At 32.5% G+C, this 16,444-nt stretch overlaps 1 protein-coding gene across 1 annotated transcript in view; it reads right to left on the reverse strand.

Moving 5' to 3' along the window:
- Trim9 (E3 ubiquitin-protein ligase Trim9) overlaps positions 1-15,392 on the reverse strand; it is a 237,798-nt gene extending 222,406 nt beyond the window's left edge. The window contains exon 1 of the mRNA XM_089108206.1: positions 14,570-15,392. Within this exon, the coding sequence (XP_088964332.1) occupies positions 14,570-15,313 (744 nt within the window). The 5' untranslated portion in view covers positions 15,314-15,392. The remainder of the gene's footprint in view (positions 1-14,569) is intronic.
- Positions 15,393-16,444: the final 1,052 nt, after the last annotated feature.

The raw sequence follows: 16,444 nt of genomic DNA on the forward strand, positions 1-16,444 counted from the left end.
AAACAGTCATAGAACCAAATAATACCACAGATGAAAAGCATATTGAGCCTTTTGATGAAACACCAGTAAAAATTGTGTATGACTCAAAATGGAATAATGATTATTCTACTGATTAAGAACTAAGAGAAGACAAGAGCTATAATATCAAGAGAGAACATGGTGAACTATTTTATGGAACAGATTCAAAATGTCCAAAGTCAATTGTTGATATTAATAATGTATCATAATATATTTTTTCTATTAATATTCTACATAGCATTATTTCATTAAAAATATATTTTGCATTACATTGTTATGTGTTTATTATTTTTAGAGTACGCTAGCATATCAAACGTTTAGAATGTCTAATAAAACGTCGGATATGTAAGAAAAGGAATTTGCATACATCTATTGTCAGACACATGGGGACAAATTTTTTCTTGAATTCACCTCCTGGATAAATAAAAAAAAAAAGACATTTCATTCAAGAAATTATGACGAAACTCTAAGTAAGCTACAAACTCTGTCTTGAAGTTACCTCATGGATACACAATGCAGAAATTTCATTTAAGAAATTATCAAAAATTTTAAGTAAGTAGCAAATTATTTCAAAAATATTTTAATAAGTTTAAGCAATAAATATCTTTAATCTTAACCCGTCTTTATTCTTTAGAATATTTTTATACATTTAATTAAATTATGAAGAAATTGTAAGTACGTAACAATAGCTTTCTTGAATTCGCTTCCTGGACACAATACAGATATTAAATTCAAGAAATAATAATTAAATCGCAAGTATGTAATAAAGTCATTATTGTTTTCCCCTATTGGATACACAATACTGAAATTTCATTCAAGAAATTATGACGGACTTCTAAATAGGTAACACACTCATGTTACCTCATGGATACACAATGCAGAAATTTCATTTAAGAAATTATCAAAAATTTTAAGTAAGTAGTCAAATTCACATATACAATACGGAAATTTCATTCAAGAATTTCATTGACTTAGATACATGATGTAGAAATTTGATTCAAGAAATTATGAAAAATTCTCAGTAAGTAACAATTTCTTTCTTGAAGTCATTCTTGGATACACAATGCGGAAATTTCATTCAAGAAATTATGAAAATATTTGTAAGTAAGTAACAAACTCTTTATTGATTTCACCTCTTGGATATACAGTACAGATATTTCATTCAAGAAATTGTGAAAAAATCTCAAGTAAGTAACTTTTTTTTCTATTTATCAAAAAAAATTTTCACTTATATAAATTATCTATAAAATTAATAAATTAAATTAATTAAAAAATATAAGTAAGTAACAATTTCTTTCTTGAAGTCAACTCTTGGATACGTAATACGGAAATTTCATTCAAGAAATTATGAAAAAATTGCAACTAAGTAGCAAATTATTTCTTGAATTTACCTGCTGGACAAACAAAAAAGAAATTTCGTTCAAGAAATTATGACAACATTCTAAGTAAGTATCAAAATATTTATTGTTTTTCACGATTTATATATATTACCTATAATTTAATTAAATTAAATATTTACAAATTACTCATTCTATTTAGAAATTCATTTATTTTATAAACCTTTTGGTAAGAAAAAAAAAAAAAAAAAAGAAATATCGGTAAAGTATAATTTACCCTTAACACTTATCTAAAAAAAATTATTTTTTTTACATATGATTTATAAATTCTTATAAAAAAAATAAATTAAATTATGAAAAAATCTCAGTAAGTAACCATTTCTTTCTTGAAGTTAACTCTTGGATACACAATACGGAAATTTCATTCAAGAAATTATGAAAATATTTGTAAGTAATTAACAAACTCTTTATTAATTTCACATCTTAGATATACAGGACTAATAATACATTCAAGAAAGTATGAAAAATCGCAAGTAAGTAGCTTTTTTTCTTTATCACAAACAATTTTCACTTAGCTACACGATTTGGAAATTTAATTCAAGAAATTATTAAAAAATTTTCAGTAAGTAACAAGTTCTTTCTTGAAGTCAACTCTTGGATACACACAATACGGAAATTTCATTCAAGAAATTATAAAAAATATTTGTAAGTAAGTAACAAGCTCTTTATTGATTTCACCTCTTGAATATACAGTACAGATACTTCATTCAAGAAACGTGATTAAACACGTTTTGAAACTACATGCTATTTGTATGCCTTTCCTTAGCACCTCTCCAAACGATGAGGATTCTCACTGGTTCCTACACATTGCAAAAGTGAGCAGTACGAAAACTCCACGTTTTCAACCAGACTGGTTTTTTAGGGAGCAATAAGGAGATATATGCAAATTCGACATAGCTTTATTTCATTTTTTTAAGGTTCATTTAGACGAAGTTTCGTGCGCGCCCGAAACTTCGACTAACTGAACCTTAAAAAAATGACATAAAGCTATGTTGAATTTGCATATCTCTCCTTATTGGTCCCTCAAAAAACAGTCGGATTGACAAAGGGGAGTTTTCGTACTGCTCACTTTTTTGCAATGTGTAGGAACCAGTGGGGAATCCCTGCTCGTTTGGAAAGGTGCCAAGGAAAGGCTTACAAATAGCATGTAGTTTCAAAACCTGTTTAATCACGTTTCTTGAATGAAGTATCTGTACTGTATATTCAAGAGGTGAAATCAATAAAGAGCTTGTTACTTACTTACAAATATTTTTTATAATTTCTTGAATGAAATTTCCGTATTGTGTGTATCCAAGAGTTAACTTCAAGAAAGAAATTGTTAATTACTTAAAATTTTTTTTCATAATTTCTTGAATTAAATTTCCCACATCGTGTAGCTAAGTTAAAATTGTTTTTGATAAATAAAAAAAAAGCTACTTACTTGCGATTTTTTAATAATTTCTTGAATGAAGTATCTGTACTGTATATCCAAGAGGTGAAATTAATAAAGAGTTTGTTACTTACTTACAAATATTTTCATAATTTATTTAATGAAATTTCAGTATTGTGTATCCAAGAGTTAAATTCAAGAAAGAAATTGTTAATTACTGATAATTTTTTTCATAATTTCATTAATTTAATTTATGAATCTTATATATAACTCGTTAAAAAAATAAATTTTTTTACTTAATTATAATTTTTTCATAATTTCTTTAACTAAATTTATTTTTTTTTTTTTTTTTTTTGTTTATCCAAAATGTTAATTAAATAAATGATTTTCTACTTATAATGAGAATTTTTTCATAATTTATTTAATTTAATTTCTACGTCATATATATAACTGGTGAAAAACAATAAATATTTTGTTACTTACTTAGAACGTTATCATAATTTCTTGAACGAAATTTCTTTTTTTTTTGTCCAGCAGGTAAATTCAAGAAAGAATTTGCTACTTAGTTACAATTTTTTCATAATTTCTTGAATCAAATTTCCGTATTGCGTATCAAAGAGTTGACTTAAAGAAATAAATTCTTACTTAGTGAGAATTGTTAAATAATTTCTTTAATTAAATTTCTACATCATTTAGCTAAGTGAAAATTGTTTCTTATAAAGAGAGAAAAAAAAAGTTACTTACTTGCGATTTTTTTCAAAATTTTTTGAATGAAGCATCTGTACTGTATATCCAAGAGGTGAATTCAGTAAAGAGTGTTTTACTTAATTACAAAATATTTTCATAATTTCTTGAATGAAATTTCTGCATTGTGTATCCAAGAGATGACTTCAAGAAAGAAATTGTTACTTACTGAGAATTTTTTCATAATTTCTTGAATCAAATTTCTACATCGTGTATCTAAGTCATGAAATTCTTGAATGAAATTTCCGTATTGTGTGAATTTGCTACTTACTTAAAATTTTTGATAATTTCTTAAATGAAATTTCTGCATTGTGTATCCATGAGGTAACATAAGTGTGTTACCTATTTAGAATTCCTTCATAATTTCTTGAATGAAATTTCAGTATTGTGTATCCAATAGGGGGAAACAATAAAGACTTTATTACTTACTTGCGATTTTATTATTATTTCTTGAATTAAATATCTGTATTGTGTCCAGGAAGCGAATTCAAGAAAGCTATTGTTACTTACTTACAATTTCTTCATAATTTAATGAAATGAATAAAACTATTCTAAAGAATAAAGACGGGTTAAGCTTAAAGATATTTATTGCTTAAACGTATTAACATATTTTTGAAAGAATTTGCTACTTACTTACAATTTTTGATAAGTTCTTAAATGAAATTTCTGCATTGTGTATCCATGAGGTAACTTCAAGACAGAGTTTGTAGCTTACTTAGTGTTTAGTCATAATTTCTTGAATGAAATGTCTTTTTTTATTTATCCAGGAGGTGAATTCAATAAAAAATTTGTCACCATGTGTCTGACAATAGATGTATGCAAATTCCTTTTCTTACATCTCCGACGTTTTATTAGACATTCTAAACGTTTGATATGCTAGCGTACTCTAAAAATAATAAACACATAACAATGTAATGCAAAATATATTTTTAATGAAATAATGCTATGTAGAATATTAATACAAAAAATATATTATGATACATTATTAATATCAACAATTGACTTTGGACATTTTGAATCTGTTCCATAAAATAGTTCACCATGTTCTCTCTTGATATTATAGCTATTGTCTTCTCTTAGTTCGTAATCAGTAGAATAATCATTATTCCATTTTGAGTAATACACAATTTTTACTGGTGTCTCATCAAAAGGCTCAATATGCTTTTCGTCTTTGGTATTATTTGGTTCAATGACTGTTTGACCAATGGCAGTAACGTTTGATGGTGCTTTGTTTTTCATCGATTCATCTTTATATTCCATCGTGATATTTCCTGACAATGACCTTTTTATTTTCCTGGCAATTTCACTGTCTATTATCACATTATTTTTACACAGGTAACAGTTTCGGCATGTAGACAAGATATGCTTTACGATATTAGTTGAAGAGTAGGCCTTTCTTTTATTGATCTTCCGTTGAATGTTAATACCTGAAAGGTGACGATTGGATGTATCAGTAGGTAATGTGTTACCTGCAATAGTAGCAAGGAGTTGTCCTCTATCATCAATGATTATTTTTATGGTGGCACTCTCTTTGAGTGCAATCATCTCTGGATATCTCAATCTCGCATAACCACCAACATAAGAGTTGAATTTTTTCGGTATTACAAAGAAATTTAATTCCTTACTGTCATGACAATGCATGCATACATTTCCAATAGTGCTACCACCTGTACTTGTTTCAAAGTTTAAATATTTCTTTTTGTCGGCATTCAATGCTACAATAACCTTGTTATGTAAACACACTTTATTAAAATGCTCCATCTTCACTTTTTTTAAAGATATGACTTATGTGTTTATCGGTCCACTGCGTAAAAAAGACTGATTTAATACATGCAATAGATTAGGTTGTGTCAATAACCAGTCAGAGAATACCAGTGGGAAAGTCACATCGTGTCTCCGACAAATCACAGAGTACTGTCAATAACCGGTCATATAATGCCAGTGGGACAGTCAAATCGTGTCTCTGACAAATCACAGAGCGCACGAGTTAGAACTGTAAGAATATTTTGAAATTTTAAGTTATGTACAGAAAGAAAAAAATAAATAAATTTGAAAAATTTCGAAGTTTAAAAAAAGTTTGAATTAAACACTTTTAGGATATCGAGTGTCTTTACTGAAAAACTACTGCATTACAGAGTCTCTCAAGCCCCTTAAAGCTATTTTAAAAGATACAAAAACTAATTATTTAACACAAAAATTTTTTTTTTAATGACAACCAAGTAAAGAAAAAACACACGTAAACCGGCATCTGAGTCTCTCAAACCCCGTAAAGCTCTTTTAAAAGATACAAAAACTACTTATTTAACACTAAAATTTTGTTTTTAATGACTACCAAGTAAAGAAAAACCACACGGAATTAGTCAACTGAGTCTCTCAAACCCCGTAAAGCTCTTTTAAAAGATGCAAAAACTACTTATTTAACACAAAAATTTCTTTTTTAACGACAACCAAGTAAAGAAAAAACCTCACGGAAAAAGGCAACTGAGTCTCTCAATCCCCTTAAAGCTCTTTTAAAAGTTTGAAAAACTACTTATATACCAAAAAATTTTCGTTTTTATTTACTACAACTTAAAGAAAAACCACACGGAATTAGGCAACTGAGTCTCTCAAACCCCTTAAAGCTCTTTTAAAATATACAAAAAATACTTATTTAAAACAAAAAGGTAGTTTTTAAAGACCATCAATTAAAGAAAAATCACACGGAATTTTGCAACTGTGTCTCTCAATCCCCTTAAATCTATTTTAAAAGATACAAAAACTACTTATTTAACACAAAAATTTAGTTTTTAATGACTACAAAGAATAGAAAACTCACACGGAATCAGGCAACTGAGTCTCTCAAACCCCTTAAAGATCTTTTAAAAGATACAAAAACTACTTATTTAAAACACAAATTTCTTTTTTAATGACAAACAAGTAAAGAAAAATCACACGGAATTATGCAACTGACTCTCTCAATCCCCGTAAAGCTCTTTTAAAAGATACAAAACTACGTAATTAAAACAAAAAATTCGTTTTTAATGACCAACACGTAAAGAAAAATCACACGGAATTAGGCGACTGAGTCTCTCAATCCCCGTAAAGCTCCTTTAAAAGCTACAAAAACTACTTATTTAACACAAAAATTTCGTTTTTAATGACCATCAAGGAAAGAAAAATCACACGGACTTAGGCAACTGAGTCTCTCAATCCCCGTAAAGCTCTTTTAAAAGATACAAAAACTTCTTATTTTACACATATATTTAGTTTTTAATGACTACCAAGTAACGAAAAATCACACGGAATTGGGCAACTGAGTCTCTCAATCCCAGTAAAGCTCTTTTAAAAGATAGAAAAACTACTTATTTAACACAAAAATTTCGTTTTTAATGACTATCAAGTAAAGAAAAACCACACGGAATAAGGCATCTGAGTCTCTCAAAACCCTTAAAGCAATTTTAAAAGATACAAAAACTACTTATTAAACACAAAAAATTTCGTTTTTAATTACCAACAATTAAAGAAAAATCACACGGAATTATGAAACTGACTCTCAATCCCCGTAAAGCTCTTTTAAAATATACAAAACTAATTATTTAACACAAAAATTTCGTTTTTAATGACCATCACGTAAAGAAAAATCACACGGAATTAGGCGACTGAGTCTCTCAATCCCCGTAAAGCTCATTTAAAAGATACAATAACTACTTATTTAAAAAAAAAATTTCGTTTTTAATGACCATCAAGTAAAGAAAAATCACACGGAATTAGGCAACTGAGTCTCTCAATCCCCGTAAAGCTCTTTTAAAAGATACAAAAACTACTTATTTAACACAAAAATTTCGTTTTTAATGACCAACATGTAAAGAAAAATCACATGTAATTAGGCTACTGAGTCTCTCAATCCCCGTAAAGATATTTTAAAAGTTAAAATATCTAATTATTGATCTCATATTTTTAGTTTTTTATGACCATCAAGTTAAAAAATATCACAAGGAATTAGGCAACTGAGTCTCTCAATCCCCGTAAAGCTCTTTTAAAAGATTCAATAACTACTTATTTAACAAAAAAATTTCGTTTTTAATTACCATCCAGTAAAGAAAAATCACACGGAATTAGGCAACTGAGTCTCTCAATCCCCGTAAAGCTCTTTTAAAAGATACAAAAACTACTTATTTAACACAAAAATTTCTTTTTTAATGACAATCAAGTAAAAAAAAATCACACGGAATTAGGCAACTGAGTCTCTCAATCCCCGTAAAGCTCTTTTAAAAGATACAAAAACTACTTATTTAACACAAAAATTTCGTTTTTAATGACCATCAAGTAAAGAAAAATCACACGGAATTAGGCAACTGAGTCTCTCAATCCCCGTAAAGTTCTTTTAAAAGATACAAAAACTACTTATTTAACACAAAGAACCCCCATGTAACTGAACCCCTGTATAACTGAAACCCCTGTACAACTGAACCTCCGTGCTAAATTTCATTACTTTTAATATCTAGCCTCCAAATGCTCCAAGTCTCAGAAGAAAAAGGGATTTTGAAAACAGGGAGCCAGATTTACGAAAAAAAAAAGGGATACGCCCCGTGCAACTGACCACCCCGTGTCCCTGAACCCTTGTCTAACCGCAACCCGCCGGGCACCTATCTGCCCGGGAACTTAAACCGCGTGCACCTCACCCCTCGCTGCACACCCCCCCCCTCAACACACTGTTCAGCCATTTATTTTTAAATTGACAATATTTTTCAAACGTTACTTACGTATTATACAGACCACATCGGCGAGGTAAAGCTACGTCAAGTCACAATGTCATTCTATCGTTACTTTTCAATTAAGCTATTGAATACTTTCTAGCAATGTCCCTTGTAAGCGTCTACGCAAATATCTTTTCGCAAAAAATTCGCAAATCTCGTAAACTAAAGAAGTAATTACATCACTGTTGTTAGCTCCATCATTAATCTCCAATAATGTAAATGCACCCCTCATTTTTTTCCTCTACTAATATCCTTGCAAATAAAAACTATTCTCTTTGAATTCAATTCCATTACTAATATGTAATGTAAAGAAAACTAAAAAGAGACACCTGTTTTTCCAACACGGATGTAACCTAAAAAAAACTTGTTTATCATGAAATAGAAATTCAGTTAATTGTGCCAGAAAAAACTTGAAGCAGAACAGATTATAACCAACCTGTTTGGTACGAGCACGTACGCAAAGTATATACCTTCAAGCAAATTCTATATGATATTTCTAATTACTATAGCTTCTATAGAAATGATACCTCTATGCTAATGATCCTGGTAACCCCAATTCATTCGAAACTTACATACATATCTATGCCTCAGGCGTAGGGTTCAAATATATAGATGCCTGGCCCGTGGTAAGGCTTATTACGCAATCACTCGTGATATCTATTATTGAATTTAGGATCTGTATCTATTAATGCTGTACAGAAAACCCCTTCTGCTAAGACAAGTACCGTTCGTAGTAATAGGTGCGTGACCCGTGGTAAGGCATATTACGCAATCACCCGTGAAAGTGTATAGGTGACTGCCCCGTGGTAAGTCATATTACGCAATCACTCGTGAAATCAGCACCTCTCTTACTACTCCTGTCCTATCTAAAACAAATCTTGTTTGATATGGACATAATCTTTTCCGTTTCGACAAAAGAAGCTGTATTTTCTAACCTCTCTTCATACAGACTCACAGCTTTAACCTAGTAACGTATTTACGCATCATCTGCGTGAGTCTGCTTAACCTAAGCGAAAATAATCCCAATTTACGTTTTGATTGTCTACTGTTGATATGAAGACAAATTAATCTCTTCAGAGCGTAACAGCTGTATTGATACCACCTATACTGTCGGGTCGTGCCTCCAGACCTCAGCTACGCTATGTATTATATGTAGCACCTTATAATTAAAAGCATAATTAAAGATTTTTAAAATTTTAAAAAAACTGAATTGCATAGAATTATTGGTAGAATTGCTTCCTCTCAATCAGTCATCTCTTTCACCTGCTTTTTCCAACAATTTTTTTTTGCAACAACTTTGCTCCCAAAGAAGGCCAAAAGGGGGGGGTCAGGTTTTGACCTCCCCTAAAATTTTTTGACTCGTAACAACATATCAAAAATGCATATAAACCAATTTTTGATGCGTTTTCTAAAGTTTTTTGGTAGCCCCTTCCCCAAGCAAAATTCCTGGATATGCCCTTGTTCCAAAAATATTCAAATTTGTAACTTTCATTTAAATTTCACCTTTAAAGTAAAATTTAGTTTTGCGTTCTTAATTCATCTTATGCATCCCCCTGTCCTAACTATCTCTGTTTTTTTACTATTTAATACCAGTTTTTTTGTCTTTTTTTTTTATTTTTTTTTTTTTTTTGTTTTTTGTCTAGGCACAATAACACTAGTAGGCTATATTCAGCAGAATGTGGAGCTTCTACGGAGACCTACAGATCAGCACCGCATTGTCAACAAAAACAACGGTAATAAAGTAGAGTTTTCTAGTGACACCCTTGGGATCCATTCCTTTCAAACAGTTCGTGGTAACGAACTGTAAGTAAGGAGCGACCCGGCTCAATGGTAACCGAAACTCTAGAAATCGGGAAATTAGAAATTTTTGATACCAATAGATACATCAAAAGAATCAGATTTCAATGCTGAATTCAAATATATAACTTTCATCAAGTTTAGTCCTACTCATCAAAAGTTAAGCGCCTGAGAAAAATTTGGCTGATTTGCAAAAAAAGGGGGAAAGACCCCCTAAAAGTTATAGAACCTTAATGAAAATCACACCATCATATTCAGCGTATCAGAGAACCCTACTGTAGAGGTTTCAAGATTCTATCTTCAAAAATGTCGAATTTTGCATTTTTTGCCAGAAGAAAGATCACGGATGCATGTTTATTTGTTTTTTTTCCCAGGGGTGATCGTATCGACCCAGTAGTTCTAGAATATCGTAAAAGGGCTCATTAGAACTGAAATTTAAATTTCTAGTGCCCTTTTTAAGTGACCAAAAAAATGGACGGCAACTAGGCCCCCTCCCACGCTCATTTTTCCCCAAAGTCACCTGATCAAACTTTTGAGATAGCCATTTTGTTCAGCATGGTTGAAAATATTATAACTATGTCCTTTAGGATGACTTAATCCCCCGAAGTCCCCGGGAGGAGGGCTGAAAGTTATGAACTTTGCCCAATATTAACATATAGTATTGGTTATTGATAGGAAGTATACAGACGTCTTCAGGGGGGATTTTTTCTGGTAGTAGGGGGTGGGGGGGCTGGGTTTTATTTGGGAAGATCTTTCCATGAAGGAAGTTTTCATGGGGGAAGGGACATTGCCATGAAGGGGGCACCCGATTTCCCAGCATTATTTTAAAAAAAAGATCAGAAATTAAATATAAAAAAAAAGTTTTCCAACTGAAAATAAGGAGTAACCTCAAAACTTAAAAAGAACAGAAAATATTACGTGTATGATTGGGTTCACCCCCTAGTCAATACCTCGCTCTTTAAGCTAAAGATTTTTTAGTACTTTCATAAGAGTTATTTATTCTAAAAAACGGCCTTTGTGATTAAGGGGTCATTTTTAAATAATTGGAACAAAATTCGAACTTTAGCTTAAAGAATGAGGTATTGACTAGGGGCGAGCCCCCTAATATACGTATTAACAATATATGAATATAGAAGTTCGTTACGTAAGTTAATTCGTAAGTTACGTATGTTTATTACTAATAAAAACGTTCGTAAATAAAATTAAACAAGTTTCTAGAAAGCTATTTAACCAAATAAAAGTAAAATTAATATGCAAATTTTGTTTTAATTATTCATGTACGGTGAGCCAAAATGAAACCTGCATTAATTCAAAAGCTTTCAAAAATTAAATTATAAAAAACAAGTTTTTTTAACTGAAAGTAAGAAACGACGTTAAAACTTGAAACGAACAGAAATTATTCCCTATATGAAAGGGGTTGTCCCCTCCTCAACGCCGCACTCTTTACGCTAAACTTTGACTTTCTCACAACTCTATTTTTTTAAAACAATACAAACTTTAGCGTAAAGAGCGAGGCGTTGAGGAGGGGACAGCTCCTTTCATATACGGAATAATTTCTGTTCGTTTTAAGTTTTAACGTCGTTCCTTACTTTCAGTTAAAAAAAACTTCTTTATTTTATTGAATCTAACATAAAATCAATCGTGTGATTAACATACAGTGTAAAAGAAAGTATATTTATATTCCGATTAAAGTCTATTTTGCAAGTATTTTTCTTTTCTCAAAAATATACTCGTACTTTTTCCGTTACCTGCTGTTATCGGTAAACAAGATCACCCCCAGCCCATCATCCAGGCGTCCTTTGGGCTCTGGCTCCTTAGGAGGTCGTTTAGTTAGCCTACATGGAATAGCAACCCTTAAGGGGACACAGTCCCGTTACCAGCACTTTTTTTAAGCTATTGGATATTAGGCTATTTTCCCTCAAGATTTTGTTTTCTTCGAGGCGTTTTTTTTTTCTTCAAGATGTTTTTTGGTACTTGTTAAGAATCCGGTAAGTACGAGGGAAGTGAAGTTTCGTTAATGCTAATGAAATAAAACGAAATAGGATGAAATTATAATAGTTTATGAACAAATTTGGGCTATATATTTGAACATTGGGGGGGGGGGGGGCGGGGGTAAAGCATAACATATATTGAATACATAACCTAACCTAACCCAACCTAGTAGCTTTTATTCCCCCTAAACCCCAAAAAAACTAAAGTTTAAATATAGCTCCCGGAATGAGATACCCTTTTTTTATACAGCGTCTCATATAAGTACTGGGTAACGCCCATCTGTTCTCGCAATAAGATTCTCGCGTACGTACTGGATTTTTAACAAGTACCATTTTTTTTCTTCAAGACACTTTCTTCGAGATGTTTTTTTTTCTTGAGATTTTTTTTTCTTGGAGATATTTTGGTACTTGTTTAGTATCCAGTAAACACGTGACAAAGACCGCATCGAAATCTCAAAGATGCTATATCAAAAACAGGTTTTCGCTGCCTAGTGAGTTATTGCTCACTCCATGACAAAGTTTGGTAAAATTCTACTTTAGCTACTTTTGGCTATCTTGGAAAGGAGTTTGGTTAGGAAAATGAACCTTTAGGGATAGATCTACAGGCTAAAGTATGTCCCGGGAAGGTATTTTAAAGCACCTACCTCCACTCCTTCTCCCTCTAGAGGGTCCTGACCTTTGATGACCTTTAAAAATATGTGTGTTATAAAAGTGAAACCTAGTAAAATGCATCTTCTGCTTAAAATGTAGTCCAACAAAATTGTTTTCAGCCTCACAACTTTGCTCAATCCTGATTTACAGAGTTTTAAAGATATGCAAATACATTTCCTAAATTTTGAAAATTAACATTGATATGGCTTAAAATACTACTTAATTAACAGAAAGTGCATTTTCAGAACTAAAGCCTAAGAAAAAGAATCTTATAACTAAATATTAAGGTAAAATATTGTTTTGTAAAAATTTCAATAGGTATAGACCTGTTATGTAGGCAAATTTTAGGACCCTCTAGAGGGAGAAGGAGAGGTGATAATTACTTCAAAATACCTTCCCAGGACATATTTTAGCCTGTAGACCCATCCCTGAAAGTTTCATTTTCCTAACCTCACCCCTTTCCAAGATAGGTAAAAGTAACTAAAGTAGAATTTTACCCAAAGTTTTAACCTTTAGTTTTTTCGGGTCGAAGGGGCAAAAAAAGATACCTAGGTTAGGTTACGTATTTAATAAATGCTATTCTTTACCCCTCCCCCCTAATGTGCAAATATATAGCCCAAATTTATTTCTGAACTATTATATTTTTATCATATTTTGTTATATTTCATTAGCATAAACCAAACGTCACTTCTCGCGTGTTTACTAGATACTAAACAATTACCGATGTTTTTTTCCTCAAGACATTTTTCAAGACGTTTTTAAACTATAAAATATTAAAATATGGAAAATAATCCAGATATGGATTACCAGATATGGTCCCCTTAGCTGATGTGTTGTTGTTTTCTTTTTCAATCAGCTTTAATTGGCATCACGAGCTGACTACTGATGAGAAATAGTGAGAAATAAGTACAACAAATTATTCCGAACCCTGTTGGGGGGGGGGGGGGGTTGAACCCCCCCCCCCCCGAAATGTTTGTCCAACTCCTGAAAAGTGAAAAATGATACTGTATATGGCCCTGGTGAACGCATAAAACCAGCAGAATGTTGCGTACTTATGTATTATACCAAACACAGTCAAGAAGTTTGCTGAATGTAAGATCACAGAAAACCGGTTTCCTAGCCGCAAAGCATGACGGGTAACAGAATATATTGGACTTATATAAGTTGGGCTATATATTTGCGCATTAGGATGGGGAAGGTTACTTTCATCCCCCGGCTCTAATCTGCAAATATATAGCCCAAATTATATTATTATATAAACTAAAGTATTATATTTTCATCATGTTTTGGTATATTTCATTATGATTAACCTAACTTCACGTCTTGAGTGTGTTTGGTATAATACATAAGTAGCCTAGGCTACCATATTTTGCACACAGCCTAGGCCTAGGGCCAAGGTGTATCTAGGTAAGAAGGGTTTACCGGGCTTGAATGCCCCTCCTCGGAATAGATCTTTGACTCGTAAACAAGTTTAAAAAATGAAGGTAAAAACCTTTACCCCCCCCCCCTAAACAAAATTTATTTTGGTACCCCCTCAACAAAAATTCTGGCTACAGCCCTAGCATAGGGCTACGTTGGATCCAATTGGAGGGGGGGGTGGAATAGGCCGCAATTCCAACCGCAGTGATAGTTGTATTTTGAAAATAGCATTGAAAAGGGATTGAGGGATATTTTTCTTTTTCCTGATTTCTATCCTATGAGCGAAAGCAACCTCATTTTCATCCAGCAAATTTCTTTAAATAGGCATATGGAGGTAATAATTGGGTTAATAAATAAGCGCTTGGTCATGTTACATGGTTTGTTATAGGCTAGATTTCGACTGGAAGCCTAGGCTATATAGGAAGGGTTAAGTAAAACAAAACTTACCTTGGATGCCTTGCATATCGAAGTCAGAGGTTGAATATCGTGACTTCCATGTCTTTGTTCTTCCACACAAAAACCACAAAGGGGAAAACGACATAAAAGACAGTAATGTGACAAAAGTTCATTAGGGTGGTCAAAACAGCGCCCACTCTCGCAACTCTTGGCCTTTTGAGCCTGTCTATTTTTAAGTAATATTCGACCTTGGTGTGGACTTATCAAGGAATGTTTTAGAAGAGGTCCACGCATTGGGTGACATCTCTCTCTACATGCATCACAATAGAATACTTGGCATTGATCGCAAAAAATTGTGGCGTCACTTGCGACTGATTCACATAATTCACACTTTGAGCCAATATCTCTTGACTCGCAATATTTTTCTACAATCCTTTTCATCAAATTAAACGAGGGAAGATTTTTTGCCCCTTGTTCGTCGAAGAAAGTCGCTTTTTTGCACACTGGACATGGTAAAGAAAAGCAAAGTGAGTTGGATGGTGGTGACTGCACTTGATAACCGAGTGAACCGATGTAGCTGCATGGTCGGCTGCTGCAAACTACACCGCTGTCAGTTTCACTTAAGACGGACAACTTATCTGCATCCACGTTGTCTATACTGTCCGAAGCCTCTAGATTTTGGACAGTTTGTTGATGTTGCATTGCACATCCTAAACAAATGGCGTGATAACATGGAAGTAAAACCGGGTTTGTAAAGAACTGTTTACATACTGAACACTTTATTTCCTCCTCCATATTTGTACAAGGAAAAAAAACAATAACAAAAATTAAGCTGATGTAGCTTTCCTATCCAAAAATCTGAGTTTCACCTTAATTCGCTTGTTTCTCTTTTCCGAACTAACTTATTGTTTCGTTTTTGATGAGGACGAAGCAGCAGACGGAGCACAAGCGCGCGCGCTAGCCACATTATCAATGGAAACAGTTTGGCTCCGGGCCTATTTCGGAGTTGCAGAAAACAAGCAATGAAGGATTGATCACGCGAGCGGCTCAAGTTTTTTAGGCATCATTTTGAGGCTAAACATACCAGCCAAGTATATGACCACGTGTACGCATCCCCTATTTTAGGGGTAGGTGTAAAGAGATGTCTTGGTACATGGGCAGTTACAAGGAAACCAGTCACGAAAAACCCGTTTTTGACGGGTTAATTCAAGACACCGCTAACATTGCGGATATGATATTTAAACTGTTGTTTTTTGGGGTTTAAGGGGGGAAGATACCTAGGTTAGGTCACGTATTTAATATATGCAATGCTTTACTCCCCCCTCCTAATGTGCAAATATATAGCCCAAATTTGTTTATAAACTATTATATTTCACTTGAATGTGTTGATAATTCGAAGAATATCTTTTAGGCCTAAATACCATGGTTCTTCCGCGTTCTAACGTGCTTTTCCTAAAAGAAGGCAGTCTCCCTCAATTTACAGCTTAACTTGACTATATCTTTACGTTGAAACTGGCGAAATCTTTAGAATGCTCTACTTTGAATTTAGGCCCAAGTGCTTAAATTTCAATACGTTTTACTGTGTTTTTCCAAACAGAATCCGGGAAAATGGGGTACATCTGAAAAAATAGCCCCCCACCCGATGATAGGCATGGCTATGTTTGTTATAGATTATTTGATTAGTATATTATTATTCATAATGTTAAAGCAGCGTAAAATACCTGATTACTAATTTTTGTTTTGAAGTGATATTTCTAAAGGACAGTAGCAAATAATGCAGCCATATATCGTATTTTTGTTCCTACCACATATACACTCAGTCAGAAGAGTGTGGGACCGATAAGACCCTTCATCTCAGGGTCGTACATTTGAACCCCATATCTGACGATTTTTTTTCCGTCGGCAAAACATGCAATAATTGAGACT

Source organism: Artemia sp. Qi Xiang Cuo, chromosome 1 (assembly GCF_049724085.1).
Source record: "Artemia sp. Qi Xiang Cuo chromosome 1, ASM4972408v1, whole genome shotgun sequence".
Taxonomy (NCBI): Eukaryota; Metazoa; Arthropoda; class Branchiopoda; order Anostraca; family Artemiidae; genus Artemia; species Artemia sp. Qi Xiang Cuo.